At 42.4% G+C, this 15,946-nt stretch overlaps 1 protein-coding gene across 2 annotated transcripts in view; it reads left to right on the plus strand.

Moving 5' to 3' along the window:
- The window catches only part of VWCE (von Willebrand factor C and EGF domains), a 424,528-nt gene that overhangs the window by 392,208 nt on the left and 16,374 nt on the right, over positions 1-15,946 (plus strand). For both annotated transcript variants that reach the window (XM_069223762.1, XM_069223763.1), the window contains 2 exons: positions 13,860-13,942; positions 14,950-15,055. In XM_069223762.1, coding sequence (XP_069079863.1) covers positions 13,860-13,942; positions 14,950-15,055 — 189 coding nt within the window. The remainder of the gene's footprint in view (positions 1-13,859; positions 13,943-14,949; positions 15,056-15,946) is intronic.

A 15,946-nucleotide genomic window follows, 5' to 3' on the forward strand; every position in this document is an offset into this window, starting at 1 on the left:
CACCACTGAGACAACCCATGCTGCCCTCCTTTGCTTCTTCATTCCACAGATGTTTTTGTATTTTCAGACTTCACACATAAAGCACCATTGCTGCTGATTAATATGTACCCTTAATATGCCACTCAACAAACACCACTTCTTTTTGAACCCTAACCTTACATTTTCTATTATTGGGAGAGCAATGCTATGTCAGTAAATAAGACACATTCTATCCTTTCTCAGGTTGCCTAAAAAGTTGCTCTGGACTATAAACAAATCTTAAGTGACCATTGATCTGCTTTTTCTTTTCCCTTATTCTCCATTCTGTCTTGTGATTAGGTTCACTCTTCCCTACATCTTCTGACATGATAAGAGCTTGAGTTTATGATCATTTCAGCACTCAAGATTGTAACATGTTCACTGTATCCACAGAACATATAGCTCACATATGCCTTCTAGGCGTTGTGCTGGAAGTAAGAGAGTCACTGCATACCCCTCCTGCATCAAGCAGAGAGTATGTTGTCTGCAGCATCCCTGGGTGATGTAGTTCTGACCCCAGTCCTCCTGAGTATTTCAATGAACACGTATTCATGAAACCTTCTGCAAAACTTTTTATTCCCAAGTAACACAGGTCAACAGACACATCTTCGCACATAAATAGGATTTCCTTAAATACAGGAGGCCAACTTTGACTGTACACATCTCACTTGGATTTGGGAAATGTAAAACAGAACATGTTCCCCAGACATTATGAAGTATCTTAGCTGGGCAGAAGGGAGTCTTTACTTCACACAGTTCACAAGCGTATTGTTTAATAGTTTTAAAGCAAAATCAATTTGCCATCAGAACTACTGAAAATCACAGAACGGTTCTTCTAGATTTCAGATTTTGTTCAAGAGAGTGAACATCGCCCTAAATATGTGGTCGTGGGAGGTTGCTTTTGATGCGGTTCAAGCTTTTTTTTTACCATCTGGCAAATCCTTGGGCTTCAAAGGGGCATTATTCTGTCCATACAAACTAATGTGATTGTAAACTCAGAACTATCCGCAAAGACAGAGGTCAAAATGCATTAAAAAGTATGGGAACTATGATGCTACATTCAGAGGGGGCGGGTTCAGTGAGTGTGGGGTCGAGGCCAAACGTGTGGCTAAAAAAACAAAATATTCTGTAAGTTAATGTTCGGTGGCATGTGTAGCTGCAGATACACATGCTGTGCACAGTCCGCCGTCTGGTGTTGGGCTCGGAGTGTTACAAGTTGTTTTTCTTCGAAGAAGTCTTTTCGAGTCACGAGACCGAGGGACTCCTCCCACTTCGGTTCCATTGCGCATGGGCGTCGACTCCATCTTAGATTGTTTTCTTTCCGCCGTCGGGTTCGGACGTGTTCCTTTCCGCTCCGTGTTTCGGGTCGGAAAGTTAGTCAGAATCGCGGAAAAATTCTTCGGTATTGTTTCGTTCGGTATCGGGTTAGTTAGAACCAATCGACACTGAATCTTGAAGAGCTCCGGTAGCCCTTCGGGGTAATTTCGATCATCCGTCGGGGCCTGGTCGGCCCGACTGCGTGCAACATCGAGACTGATGGAACGGACCCCGTTCCGATTCTGTCCTAAATGCCATAATAAATATCCTTATACGGATCAACATTTGGTCTGTAACTTGTGCCTGTCCCCCGAGCACAAGGAGGATACATGCAAAGCCTGTCGCGCGTTTCAGTCGAGAAAAACGCTCAGAGACTGAAGAGCCAGGAGGTTGCAGATGGCGTCCACGCCGATAGGACAACAACGGTTCGAGGGGGAGGAAGAAGAAACTTTCTCCATCCACGAGTCGGATTCCGAAGAATTCGACGTCGAAGAACACCCAACCGTGAGTAAGACGTCGAAACAAAAATCACACGAAAAGACTGACAAAGCCCAGGGGACGCCACCGCCAACAAGCCATGGCTTAACCCGGAAAGTAGGTGACCCTCCATTGGCACCGAAAAAGGGCGAGCTGCTGTCGAAGTCATCCGACTCCGGTCGAGACACAGGCACGCAGCAATCTCGGGACCGAGAGAGTGACGCAGAAAAAATTCGGCACCGACACAGCGGCACCGAAGTTGGTCGGCACCGAGAGGGCACGACACCGAAAGGAAAAAAGATCTTGTCGGAGCCGAAAAAATCCAGAGACACGGTTTCGGTGCCGAAACACCCGGCAACCGAACCGAAAAATGGTTCCTACTCAGAGGAACAGGGACTGTCCTCTCAACTAAAAAAACACAGATTTGAGGAGGAATTACAAACAATAGAGCCAGATCACACGCAAAAGCGGATCTTTATTCATAAGGATACAGGGAAGATTAGCACTCTTCCCCCAATCAAACGGAAAAGGAAACTTGACTTCCAGCAAGGAGACAAGCAACCGCAAGCAAAGGTGGTAAAGAAGGTAACTCCACCACCCTCTCCACCACCATCAACTCATGCATCACCGGCACCAACTCCACCATTAACACACTCACCAGCTCATACCACAATGAGCCAAGATGATCCGGATGCATGGGACCTCTACGACGCTCCTGTATCGGACAATAGCCCGGAGTCGTACCCAACTAAACCGTCACCACCTGAGGACAGTACCTCATATGCACAGGTGGTAGCTAGGGCAGCCGAATTCCATAATGTCTCGCTACATTCGGAGCCTATTGAGGATGACTTCCTCTTTAACGCCCTGTCCTCCACCCATAGCCATTATCAAAGCCTTCCCATGCTTCCAGGAATGCTAAGGCACTCGAAACAGATATTTCAGGAGCCAGTTAAAAGCAGAGCCATAACTCCAAGGGTGGAGAAAAAATACAAGGCTCCACCCACAGACCTTGCTTTTATTACATCACAACTGACACCAGACTCTGTAGTTGTGGGGGCAGCTCGTAAGAGAGCCAACTCGCATACATCAGGCGACGCACCACCTCCGGACAAGGAGAGCCGCAAATTTGATGCAGCAGGAAAAAGGGTTGCAGCACAAGCGGCAAATCAGTGGCGCATCGCCAACTCGCAAGCCCTCCTGGCGAGATACGACAGGGCTCATTGGGATGAGATGCAACATCTCATCGAACACCTCCCCAAAGAGTTACAAAAACGAGCGCAACAGGTGGTGGAAGAGGGACAAAGTATCTCGAACAATCAGATACGGTCTTCCATGGATGCAGCGGATACAGCTGCAAGGACAATAAATACTGCAGTCACGATAAGGAGGCACGCATGGCTGCGCACATCTGGGTTCAAACCCGAAATACAACAGGCTGTGCTCAATATGCCGTTTAATGAACAGCAATTGTTTGGGCCGGAGGTCGACACTGCAATTGAAAAATTAAAAAAGGACACCGATACAGTCAAAGCCATGGGCGCACTCTACTCCCCGCAGGGCAGAGGCACATTTGGCACATTTCGTAAAACAACTTTTAGGGGAGGGTTTCGAGGTCAACCCACAGAAACCAGCACCTCACAAACAAGACCACCTACCTACCAGGGACAATACCAAAGGGGAGGTTTTCGGGGACAATGCAGAGGGGGCCAATTCCCAAGAAACCGGGGAAAATTTCAAGGTCCCAAAAGCCCTCAAAATAAACAGTGACTCACAAGTCACACAACCCCTTCACACAACACCAGTGGGGGGAAGACTAAGCCAGTTCTACAAATCTTGGGAGGAAATAACAACAGACACTTGGGTCTTAGCAATTATCCAACATGGTTATTGCATAGAATTTCTCCAACTCCCTCCAAACGTCCCACCAAAAACACACAATATGTCAAAACAGCATATAGACCTTCTAGGACTAGAAGTTCAAGCATTACTGCAAAAGGACGCAATAGAACTAGTACCACGTCAACAAAAGAACACAGGAGTTTACTCACTGTACTTTCTAATACCAAAAAAAGACAAAACTCTAAGACCAATACTAGATCTCAGAACACTAAACACCTACATCGAATCAGACCACTTTCACATGGTCACATTACAAGACGTAATCCCACTGCTCAAACAGCAAGACTACATGACAACATTAGATCTAAAAGATGCGTATTTCCATATACCGATACATCCTTCGCACAGGAAATACCTAAGGTTCGTATTCAAGGGAATACATTACCAATTCAAAGTGTTGCCATTTGGAATAACAACTGCGCCAAGAGTCTTTACAAAATGCCTAGCAGTAGTAGCTGCACATATCAGAAGGCAGCAAATACACGTGTTCCCTTACTTAGACGATTGGTTAATCAAGACCAACACGCTAACAAAGTGTTCACATCACACAAATTATGTTATACAAATCCTTCACAAGCTGGGTTTCTCCATCAACTATGCAAAGTCACACCTTTTGCCGTGTCAAACACAGCAATACTTAGGAGCGACAATCAACACAACAAAAGGGATAGCCACTCCAAGTCCACAAAGGGTTCAAACATTTCACAAGTTAATACAGGCCATGTATCCAACACAAAAGATACAAGCAAAAATAGTATTAAAACTCCTAGGCATGATGTCTTCATGCATAGCCATTGTCCCATACGCAAGGTTGCACATGCGGCCCTTACAACAGTGCCTAGCATCACAATGGTCACAGGCACAGGGTCAACTTCTAGATCTGGTGTTGATAGACCGCCAAACATACATCTCGCTTCTATGGTGGAACAGTACAAATTTAAACAAAGGGCGGCCTTTCCAAGACCCAGTGCCAACATACGTCATAACAACGGATGCTTCCATGACAGGGTGGGGAGCACACCTCAATCAACACAGCATTCAAGGACAATGGGACATACATCAAAGAAAGTTTCCCATAAATCACTTAGAACTGTTAGCAGTATTTCTAGCGTTGAAAGCATTCCAACCCATGATAACCCACAAATACATTCTTATCAAAACAGACAACATGACGACAATGTATTGTTTAAACAAACAGGGGGGGACACACTCGACACAGTTGTGTCTCCTAACACAAAAAATATGGCATTGGACAATTCACAATCACATTCGCCTAATAGCACAATTTATTCCCGGGATCCAGAACCAACTAGCAGACAATCTCTCTCGGGATCACCAACAAATCCACGAATGGGAAATTCACCCCCAAATACTGAACACTTACTTTCAAATTTGGGGAACACCTCAAATAGATCTATTTGCAACAAAAGAAAACGCAAAATGCCAAAACTTCGCATCCAGGTACCCACACAGGTACTCCCAAGGCAATGCTCTATGGATGAATTGGTCAGGGATATTTGCGTACGCTTTTCCCCCTCTCCCTCTCCTTCCATATCTAGTAAACAGATTGAGTCAAAACAAACTCAAACTCATACTAATAGCACCAACATGGGCAAGACAACCTTGGTATACGACACTACTAGACCTATCAGTAGTACCTCATGTCAAACTACCCAACAGACCAGATCTGTTAACACAACACAAACAACAGATCAGGCATCCAAACCCAGCATCACTGAATCTAGCAATTTGGCTCCTGAAATCCTAGAATTTGGACACTTAGACCTCACACAAGAATGTATGGAGGTCATAAAACAAGCTAGAAAACCTTCCACTAGACACTGCTATGCAAGTAAATGGAAAAGATTTGTTTATTACTGCCATAATGATCAAATTCATCCATTGCATGCGTCTCCAAAAGATGTAGTAGGATATTTACTACATTTGCAAAAGTTCAATCTAGCTTTCTCTTCCATAAAGATACATCTCGCCGCAATATCTGCTTACCTGCAGATTACTCATTCAACTTCCCTTTTTAGAATACCAGTCATTAAAGCATTTATGGAAGGCCTAAAGAGAATTATACCACCAAGGACACCACCTGTTCCTTCATGGAACCTCAACATTGTCTTAACAAGGCTCATGGGTCCACCTTTCGAACCCATGCATTCTTGTGAAATGCAATACTTAACGTGGAAAGTTGCATTTCTCATTGCCATCACATCTCTAAGAAGAGTAAGTGAAATACAGGCGTTTACCATACAAGAACCATTTATTCAAATACACAAGAATAAAGTAGTTCTAAGAACAAATCCAAAATTCTTACCAAAGGTTATCTCACCGTTCCACTTAAATCAAACAGTAGAATTACCAGTGTTCTTCCCACAGCCAAATTCAATACCTGAAAGAGCACTACATACATTAGACATCAAAAGAGCACTAATGTACTACATTGACAGAACAAAAGTAATTAGAAAGACAAAACAACTTTTTATTGCCTTTCAAAAACCTCATACAGGAAATCCAATTTCAAAACAAGGTATTGCCAGATGGATAGTTAGGTGCATCCAAACCTGCTATCTTAAAGCAAAGAGAGAGCTGCCTATTACACCAAAGGCACACTCAACCAGAAAGAAAGGAGCTACTATGGCCTTTCTAGGAAATATTCCAATGAACGAAATATGTAAGGCAGCAACATGGTCTACGCCTCATACATTTACTAAACACTACTGTGTAGATGTGTTATCTGCACAACAAGCCACAGTAGGGCAAGCCGTACTAAGAACTTTATTTCAAACTACTTCCACTCCTACAGGCTGAACCACCGCTTTTGGGGAGATAACTGCTTACTAGTCTATGCACAGCATGTGTATCTGCAGCTACACATGCCACCGAACAGAAAATGTCACTTACCCAGTGTACATCTGTTCGTGGCATTAGTCGCTGCAGATTCACATGCACCCACCCGCCTCCCCGGGAGCCTTTAGCCGTTTGTAAGTATATCTTCAACATTTGTACATTTGTAAATATATTACTTTAACCTTCATTTGGTACATACGTATTCATTCCATTGCATGGGCACTATTACTAGCATACACAACTCCTACCTCACCCTCTGCGGGGAAAACAATCTAAGATGGAGTCGACGCCCATGCGCAATGGAACCGAAGTGGGAGGAGTCCCTCGGTCTCGTGACTCGAAAAGACTTCTTCGAAGAAAAACAACTTGTAACACTCCGAGCCCAACACCAGACGGCGGACTGTGCACAGCATGTGAATCTGCAGCGACTAATGCCACGAACAGATGTACACTGGGTAAGTGACATTTTCCTTTTCTTTTACCATCAGGCAGCTACATATAAAAGAACATGCAGATTAAATAAAAAATAAATTTTAAAAGTTGTTATTCGGTGGGTGTAACCTCTCTTACTTAATGCACTGCAGAGGTCTGCGTGTAACCAGAAAGAATTAAATCTTGGTTGGTGCAGTGTAAAATAGTGAACTGTGCTATGAGGTCACAGCCTGTGACAGAGAGCCCTGTGAATATGTAAGTCATTTGTTTAAGCTTGCATTACACACAGTATAGATAGACTGCTACAAAATGCGCAAAAATGTTAAAGATAAAGGGGTCCTTCCAAAATATAGATTCAAGTAATAGTTTAATACCAGACTATATGTAATGCAATTTCTTTACATTACAGTCCCCTCAACACCTGTAGGGGTAGAAAGTGTTATATAAGTACACTTACAATTAAAAGCATGCACTTCACAGCTCAGTTCTTTACTCTTTGCACTACCACTCAAAAAGAATAAGTCTTTGCCATCACAAAGCTTTGAGGGATTCAATCAATTAAAACCAATACAGGTTCCAAGCATCCTTTACATTTGCAGATTTACTCGTAGCGCACATTTGCAATTCTTTCAGGTAAGCAGGCACCCTGGCAGGAAGACTTATATAGCTGCCTGCCCAGCTTTGGTTTCACTACACAGGGGACTCACTGAACAATATTTCAGCTGAAGCATTTAAGCTATTGGAATTAACCGTCCCAGGACGGTTGTCTTTTTACGAAGTAGGGGAATGCTTTTTTTATAAATCAAAAACGTATGGGCACGTTGTGCCCCTCTGATCCCGCCCACATCCTTTAGGGTTGATGAGGGTTTTTTAGGGGTCAGTGATGGGTGAGTTCTGGTGTAGAAAGAAGTTTTAGGGTTCGGGCTAGGAGTAGTTTAGGTGTGTGCAGGGCTTTACGGATAAGGAAAAGGTAGAGTTTAGGGGTGATGGGTGTTTTTTAGGATTCACAAATGAGTGGAATTTAAGGGTGGTGAGAATTGTTTAGGTTTAAAAAATGGGTGGAGTGTAGGAGTATTGAGATGTTTTTAAGGCTCACTGATGGGCAGACTTTAAGGCTGTGAAGGGTTTTTAGGGTTGAGGGATGGATAGAGTTTATGAGTGGCAAAGGATTTTAAGGACTCAGGAAGGTGTGGAGTTTAGGGGTGCTGAGGGGTTTGGGGGTTAGGGATGGGTGGAGTTTATGGCCAGAAAGAGTTTTACTGTTCAGTAATGGGTGGAGGTTAGGGTTGTGAGGGGTTTAAGGGCTCAGCGATGAGTGGAGTTTGGCTGTAGAAACAGGTGTTTTGGTGTCAGTGGAGGGTGGAGTTTAAGGGTGATGAGGGATTTTAGGGGTCTGGTATTGGTGGCATTTAGGGGTGGTGAAGGAGTCTTTGGGGTCAGGGATGGGTGGTGTTTAGGGATGGTCATTTTATTTAAAGGTTCAGGATGGATGGAGTTTAAGAGTGATGAGGCTGGGGTGCATTTTTGCATCATGCAATTGTGGTGAAGGGTTTTAAGGGATAGGTGAGGTTAAGACATTGAAAGGAATTTTGAAGGTTCAGGAATGGGTGAAGGTTAAGTGTCAGGGATTGGGGTAAAGTAGGTGTTTTTATTTTGGAGAAGTTTAGAAGTAAAACTGTCTTTTAGAGCTGGGGTAATGGAGTTTAAGAGTCGGGGATGGGTGTAATTTTGGCCTGGTGAAGGGCTTTTAAGGAGCATGGATTGTGACAGGGTCAGTGATCAATGGTGCTTAGAGGTGGTGAGTGGACAGTGAATTAAATTAATCTGAAGTAATTGTCTGACAATATAAAATATATAAATCCAAAGTGATGTTCCCTGAGGTATAGGACTGAAATAAATACCTCCAACAAAAATGTAAGGAAGCCCTGCAACCGTTGCATTCACACCTTAAAAATAAGCATGCAAAAGCCAATATCAGAAAAAGGCATTCTTTGAATTGGTTTCTAAGAAATGGTAAATGCCATTAAGCTGGCAACATTACATTAAACAATTTAGGTTAGATGGTTTCTCAGTAATGATATTCTGTGAAATCCTTTTTCTATAAAATTACATACAACCGCCTCTTTAAGATCCTCTGCCCTATGGCAATGATTCTTCTTATTTCCTTCACATGCTGTGCCACTAATAATCTTCCTGCACTGTTTGCTTTTTTGGAGCTCTTCTACTAACTACTCTTTTCTAGCTGAAACGTAGCCTCACCTTTTGATACTTTGGTATAAAATCCTGGAACAGCCTGCCCCTTTCACTCGTTGATCAGGCCATCTTTTTAACTTTCCACAAGTCCCTCAAGACAAATATATATCCTAGACTATGGGGGTCATTTTGACCCTGGCGGTACGAGAGCCCGCCAGGGCTAAAATGACGGAAGCACCGCCAACAGGCTGGTGGTGATTCCAGGTGTATTACGACCGTCGCACCGCCGGGGCCGGCGGTATTCCGCCACTTTAGCCCCGGCGGTGATAATTTGTCTGGGCAGCGCTGCTTGCAGCGCAGCCCAGGGGATTAAGAGTCCCCGATGTGCAGCCTTTTTCTGGTGGTTTGCACCGCCAGGAAAAGGCTGGCGGAACGGGGAGTCGTGGGGCCCCTGGGGGCCCCATGCAGCTTTTCACTGTCTGCTATGCAGACAGTGAAAAGCGCGACGGGTGCAACCTCACCCGTCGCACGACCGCAACACCGCCGGCTCCATTTGCTGCCGTGATCCCCGCTGGGCCGGCGGGCGGAAACCAGTTTTCCGCCCGCCGGCCCAGCGGGGATCTCCAAATGGCCGTGGCGGGGGGGCGGCTGCATTGGCGGCCGCACGGCGGTCAGATCTTGGCGGGCGGCTGATGCCGCCCGCCAAGGTCATAATGACCCCCAATATGTCTTAACTCTCATCGTTCTACAGTTGTTTCCTCTTAGCTCCAGGACACAATCGTAGAGTAACAGTGTGCTTTACAAATATTTATGATCTTCATCATCTATGGGCGATTTTATGTTTTGACAGAATGCTGTCACTCATAGAAAAAGGACCCAGTGGCTAAAGTGGGCTGACCCACTGGCACAAACTGTGTGCTGCAGTGGGCAGAAGCAAAACGTGAATGTCAGGTGAAAAGACCAATGGATGAATAGGGCTGTCTGGAAGTCGCTATACGAAAGTGTATTATAAATATGTTTTTAGTAAAATCCAAAGGTCTTAGGCCTATAAAGTGGGCAAAAAAGTTCACCATGTGAGCAAGGTCCTTAGTGAAAAAACATGGCAGAGAATCATTAAATAATGTATTCACATTAGGAATTTGTATTAGTAGTGGCAGCCTACCTGAGATCAGAAGGCATGCATGATTATCTCCATCTCGACAATTTCCCAGTAAAGTGATGCCTCAAGTGTGTACACGAATGTGAGCACACAAGCACAATCACAGGGTCTCTTCATGCTAATATCTACTACATTTACATGTCAACTGAGCCACTGAAGTAAACATTTTCTTCAAAAAACACAGACACTGAGAATACCTACAAAGTATTGACAATAATATAGACAGTAATTTGACGCATTGCACAGAATATCTGCTGCTTCTGTTAAATGCTGTGAACCAAAGGTCTTGAGTTTGAACCCCAGGTTGACAAACTCAACTTTCTATCCTTCAGAGGTAAGTACATTGAGTATTATACTGGGCAATACAACATCTGTTATTTACAGCATTTCTATGTGGCAGAAGTATTATCTTAAAAGAGATAAGGAAAAGAAAACATATTTTAGTCACTTAGAGAAGGTACCACTAGGAGAAACCTGGTTTCAGGGGTTTTCAGGACTATTGCAACCTATAAACTGCCACTTCGAAATGGTACTGCTTGTGCCTATGCAAAGCATATCTGATTTATAACAGATGTATGCTGTAAAGGAAACTAATTTACCTGCATTCATCGTTTTTCAGGTACCAACCTTTCCTCACCGATAAATTTTAAGATTGATTCTAAAATCTCCTCTTACTAGGTAGGAGGCAAAATCAAATGTAAATATGGCTCTGATACATTGAGCAAGGAGGGACTGTGGATTATTGCCCGTCAGTTTTCATAAGAGATACTGTAATGGTTAACGTCTACTTCTTAAAATATTTTTACTGGAACAGGAGAACCTTTCTAATTCAGCCACACAATTGCAGGATTATACAGATCATGAACATCTCTAACATTTCGGGCTACATTACTATTTGTATAGGTAGATATTGAGTTCATTGTTCACTACTGACCACAGAGTTTGTTCTGGCTATGTTTAAGCTGACAACAAATACTTTAGAGCCTGGAAAGTACAGAGATGTGCCAAAGTGTGGCATGTTACAGTCTCCTGTGTGTGCTATATTGCTGACACATATTTCAGGCCTTAATATTTGTTTACATGGGCCATATTTGTGTTTCGAGCGTGTTAACTTAACATCAGGACTGAAACAAAGTCCTTAAAAGGAATGAGAGAGTCTTGCTCCATTTGTACAAGAGGCAGAACAATGTTTTGTTGTTGTGTGTACAAAATTGCCCCATGCACTTCTCAGAGTTCTTCACTCTGAAAAGCAAAAACATGTTATTTCTTTGCACTATCCTAATTCTTGGTTTCTGCAGTGTGACCTTTCCAAAGGGGGTTTAAAAATAAAGCATGCTAAAACTTACAGACGCTTCGAAGGAAAGGCATTGTATTGAGCTGGATATCGCAACACTGATGTTCCAAGTGAGTGGGTTCCCGGCAGCCTCATACAAGTATTGTGAGGAGAAAAGTGTATACACTGTTCCCAATTAAGGCAGGGCAGAGAGAGAAACCTGAAACTGGTGAACAACCTGTCCACTTGGGCACTTAACTGAGAAGGCACTAAGTGGGGCATTACATGGCTCTGTAATAAATTACATAAAAGTATGATGCTGTAAGACCAATAGGAACATTAAAGTATTTTCTTAGGATTGTGTGATGAATAATGATTAGGCTCTATACTTTCTTATTTTTTACAACAATCATGATTGCTAATTTATCTATCATAAGAGGTGTAATTATAATTCATATTAGATTAACATATAAAAATCTAATTCTGATAAATTATCTGTTTGTGTGAGTATCAATTAGTGGGGTTCAAGGCAGTGTTTCTTCTCAATATTGCACAAGAGTAAGAGCTTCGTTGGCGGGTCTGTCTGAATTCAGGCATCTCCACACTTCTGTACTGAGACTGCAAGAGCACAAAACCTGTTTGACGATTCTCGTGGTGACAGATACATAGGATCCTGAGCAAAATACATTTTGACTCTAGAAGTCAACGCTAGCCTAATGCTAGCCTAAAACCAAACAAGTTGCAGTCCTTTGGGCGATTTGATGTTTAGCTACCATGAAAATAGGCAGGCCAAGATGTATGGAGCTCCTCTTTTCCAGGCAGGAAGAATAACAATCTGCACTTCTGTTTTATGGCAGTGCATGGGAAGGATTGTACTCATTTTAATAAAAAACTTGAATCAAAGAAAGTAAACTGAAAAAAACTTGTTAATATAATTAACAGAGGAAAGGGTACAGTAAAAAACAATAACCAATTTTCAAACAAGGGAAATCAGAAATGAGGATGATACAATTTCTGGAGCCTGCCAAATGTGTGGCCAACAAACAGAGGACCTCAGAGGTTCAAGACTACAGTCTTGTTGTTGTTAAGCTACAATAGGCTTCTACCAATCCAAGCGGCAATAGGAACAAGACACTCTTTGAACCACTACTGAGTTGAACATTTATCATCATCAAACAGATGAGCAATTGAATATAATTTGCATAGCTAGAAGTTAGAAAAAACACAATAATGGACCAGAGCAGCTGAATTGCAGCCAAAAGTGAAGCAGTCATCAAATAAGATTTGGCAGTGTATATTGAGAAATGCATCCATATATGGTATCAATCAATAAAGAAACAGGTACCAGGATGCCTGTGGAGCACTCTTTCAGTGGAAGGGTACATCATGCCACAGTTATAGGCAATAGTGAAAGAATGATTTGGTGTGGATCTGTAGTCAATATATTTACAACTAATACTTTCATTTTCCAAAAATAAGACATAATGCACACGTATGGGCAAACAGTGCATAGTGATTTACGTAAGAATCCGTGAACATTTAATCTAACTCTCTCACAAGGGAGGTACTACTCGGTACTCCGTGCAGAGGAAATGGAACAATGATAGAATGTTAGACTACCTGTAATAGACGTTTTGCAGTTTGCCATCAGTTTAAATTCAAATGGGATACTTCTAGATTCTCTAGGAAATAAATAGATGTCTTGATAAGAGGTTAAGCTTTTGAGAAATGACCTTTTCATAGAAAGGAATTAGAGTGTAGCACCAGATCATGGGGCATTGAAGGTTTTCAATAGATGTTCAAGGAGGCTCTAATTATGGCACTTTCCACTCCAGTCACACCAAGTACTTTAAAAAATAGATGCAATTGTGTACCTAACCGCTAGTATAATAATGTATAGCACATGCATATGTATTGTATTTACTGCACTGCCAGAACACTTTTGGAAGTAAATAACTAGCTCTAGCTGAAAAATGTCTACAGATCTAAAAGATGATTACATATCTGAGGAAGGATTGCAAAATTTAAGAATATAGATTGTAGTTGTATAGAACCTTTGCAGTTCACTACTTCTTACAGATCTTCAGAATGTTTACCTGTTAACAGGGCTTATGAATGATTGCAAACTAATATAAAGTTTGCAGTTTTTAGTAAATGATTACAAATCCTTGTGATCATGATGCTAAGCACAGTTGATCCTCACTGAACGTTTGTCTTCTTTGTGGACAGAGTGTCTGTACGAGGATCAGGTCCTAGAAGATGGAGGCTACTATGTATCAAAGGCAGACCCATGCATCCTGTGCTACTGTGAGGTAGGTATGCTTTAAACATAAACCTGTCCAACTAGATAGACAATACCAATATCCATACTTAAAAAGCAGCAGTCTCATTGAAGCATCAGGGTTTCTTCATTCACATTGAGTAAGTGACCATAATTCACCCATTGATGGTTGAACATTTAAAACACTATACATCATGAGAACCACTGCATTACATCAATCTTAAAAGCCATTGTATACCTGGATTAGGGACACTAATTCACAACTACTTAGGATTCATGATTCACAAGTATGAGCACACATGTTTTGCATGTGTCAATGACCATTACTCCCAGCTACTAAGGACTACAGATTCACACTTATTCAGGGCCAATGATTTACCCTCTTGGGACTTCTGATTCCTTACATGGAAGACTCTTATTGACATTTGCAGTGAGTCTTTGATTCACAGCTGTAGAAGAGTCACTCCCACTTCCTGCCTCTAATATACAGATACAGAGCCCCTGATTTGCTTTGACTAAGGTCCCCATTAAGTAACATTCAATGAGTGCAACTAATTTATTTTCACTTCTGGCTTCAAGAAATCTAATGGCTTCTTTTTTGCCCACTTTGAGTGCTCCTGATTCACAACAATTTAGGCTTATAATTCACATCACCAGGGCTCCTCATTCACAATCTCTGTTAGATATATGATTAACATTTACTAATGACCCTTAACTGAACCTTGCGGAGGACACAATTCACCCTGGATTAAGCTATTATTTCTTAGTGTAGCTGTGCTGATGGCTCATGAATCAAGCCACTGAAGGTCAGTGATTCACACCAATTAAGGATCTTGATTCATGCCTTCTGGTTGCCCCTAAATAAGGCTATGCCACATTCAGAGAGGGATCCGGATCCACAAAATGTTGCTATGGTCCTCTCTCTCTCTGACGGTTCTAGTGTGTGGTTCAAGGAGAGAATATCAGAAGTGAACCACGGATGTACTCTGACATCCATATGTTCTGAGCTTTGATGTAATCCTATATTTTTCACCACAGGCAGGAAATGTGCACTGTGACTGGAGAGGGGATTCGTGTCCTTTGCTTGTCTGTGAGCAGCCACCTGTACATGCAGCTGGAACATGCTGTCCGGTCTGTCCAGAAGGTATGTAACTATATTTAAGAATGTAAAATTAGCACTCCTGGCAGCCACTTCCCCTCTCATTCAGGGCTGCGTCTGCAGTCACAACTTAGACAGCAGTGGAAATGGTGGTCATGCTACATCGATGGTGAACAGACTTCAGAAAAAGGCTTGAGGAAAAAGGCATCATGGTAGATTTTAGAAATGCGTCTGCAGGTAATGCAAGTACAGTGAAGGAAAAGACACATGAGAATGAAGCTGAGTGCACCACAGTTGGAAACACAGCATGCAAAATAAATGGAAGCATGAGCGGATATAAATACAAGGACCAGTGCTCAATTACAAATATTTGTTGGTGTAATAAATGTATAATTTGATGTGCGAGGGAAAAAGCATAAAAGTGAAATGATCAGTTGGCAATAAGAAGGTTGATAACATATTGTAGAAGACTGATATTGTGTACTGTAACCAGGAAAGTTTATTGTATATTTTAAAACTCACAATAAACAAATACTCCTCAAGGAAATAAAAACAAAGGGTTGACGGATAGGAGATAATAGGAAAGTTAAACAAAATACGGATGACTAATTAGGGTTGAGTAAATAATAGATGACCACCAGGGTAGAAGGAGAGGAGCTAAGGGCAGCGGGCGGGTGGTGATAAATTGATATAGGTACATGGGTGGATGAAAGGATTACGGAGACAGAATGTGTCAGAATGCTTACAGGTACTGGAAATATTGAAAGGGTTGAGAAACAAGGGATGTCAGCAGAGCTTAAGGGGCCAAAGACCATCAAAGGACTGACTAACAGTGTATCATTGAAGGATATGGTGTGAGCATTGCTAGAAAAGGAGTGGAAGAAGTGAAGGCTGAAGACAACAGATAAGAGGATGACTGAGTGACAAGAGATAGGG

Source organism: Pleurodeles waltl, chromosome 3_1 (genome assembly GCF_031143425.1).
Source record: "Pleurodeles waltl isolate 20211129_DDA chromosome 3_1, aPleWal1.hap1.20221129, whole genome shotgun sequence".
In the NCBI taxonomy this organism is placed as follows: Eukaryota; Metazoa; Chordata; class Amphibia; order Caudata; family Salamandridae; genus Pleurodeles; species Pleurodeles waltl.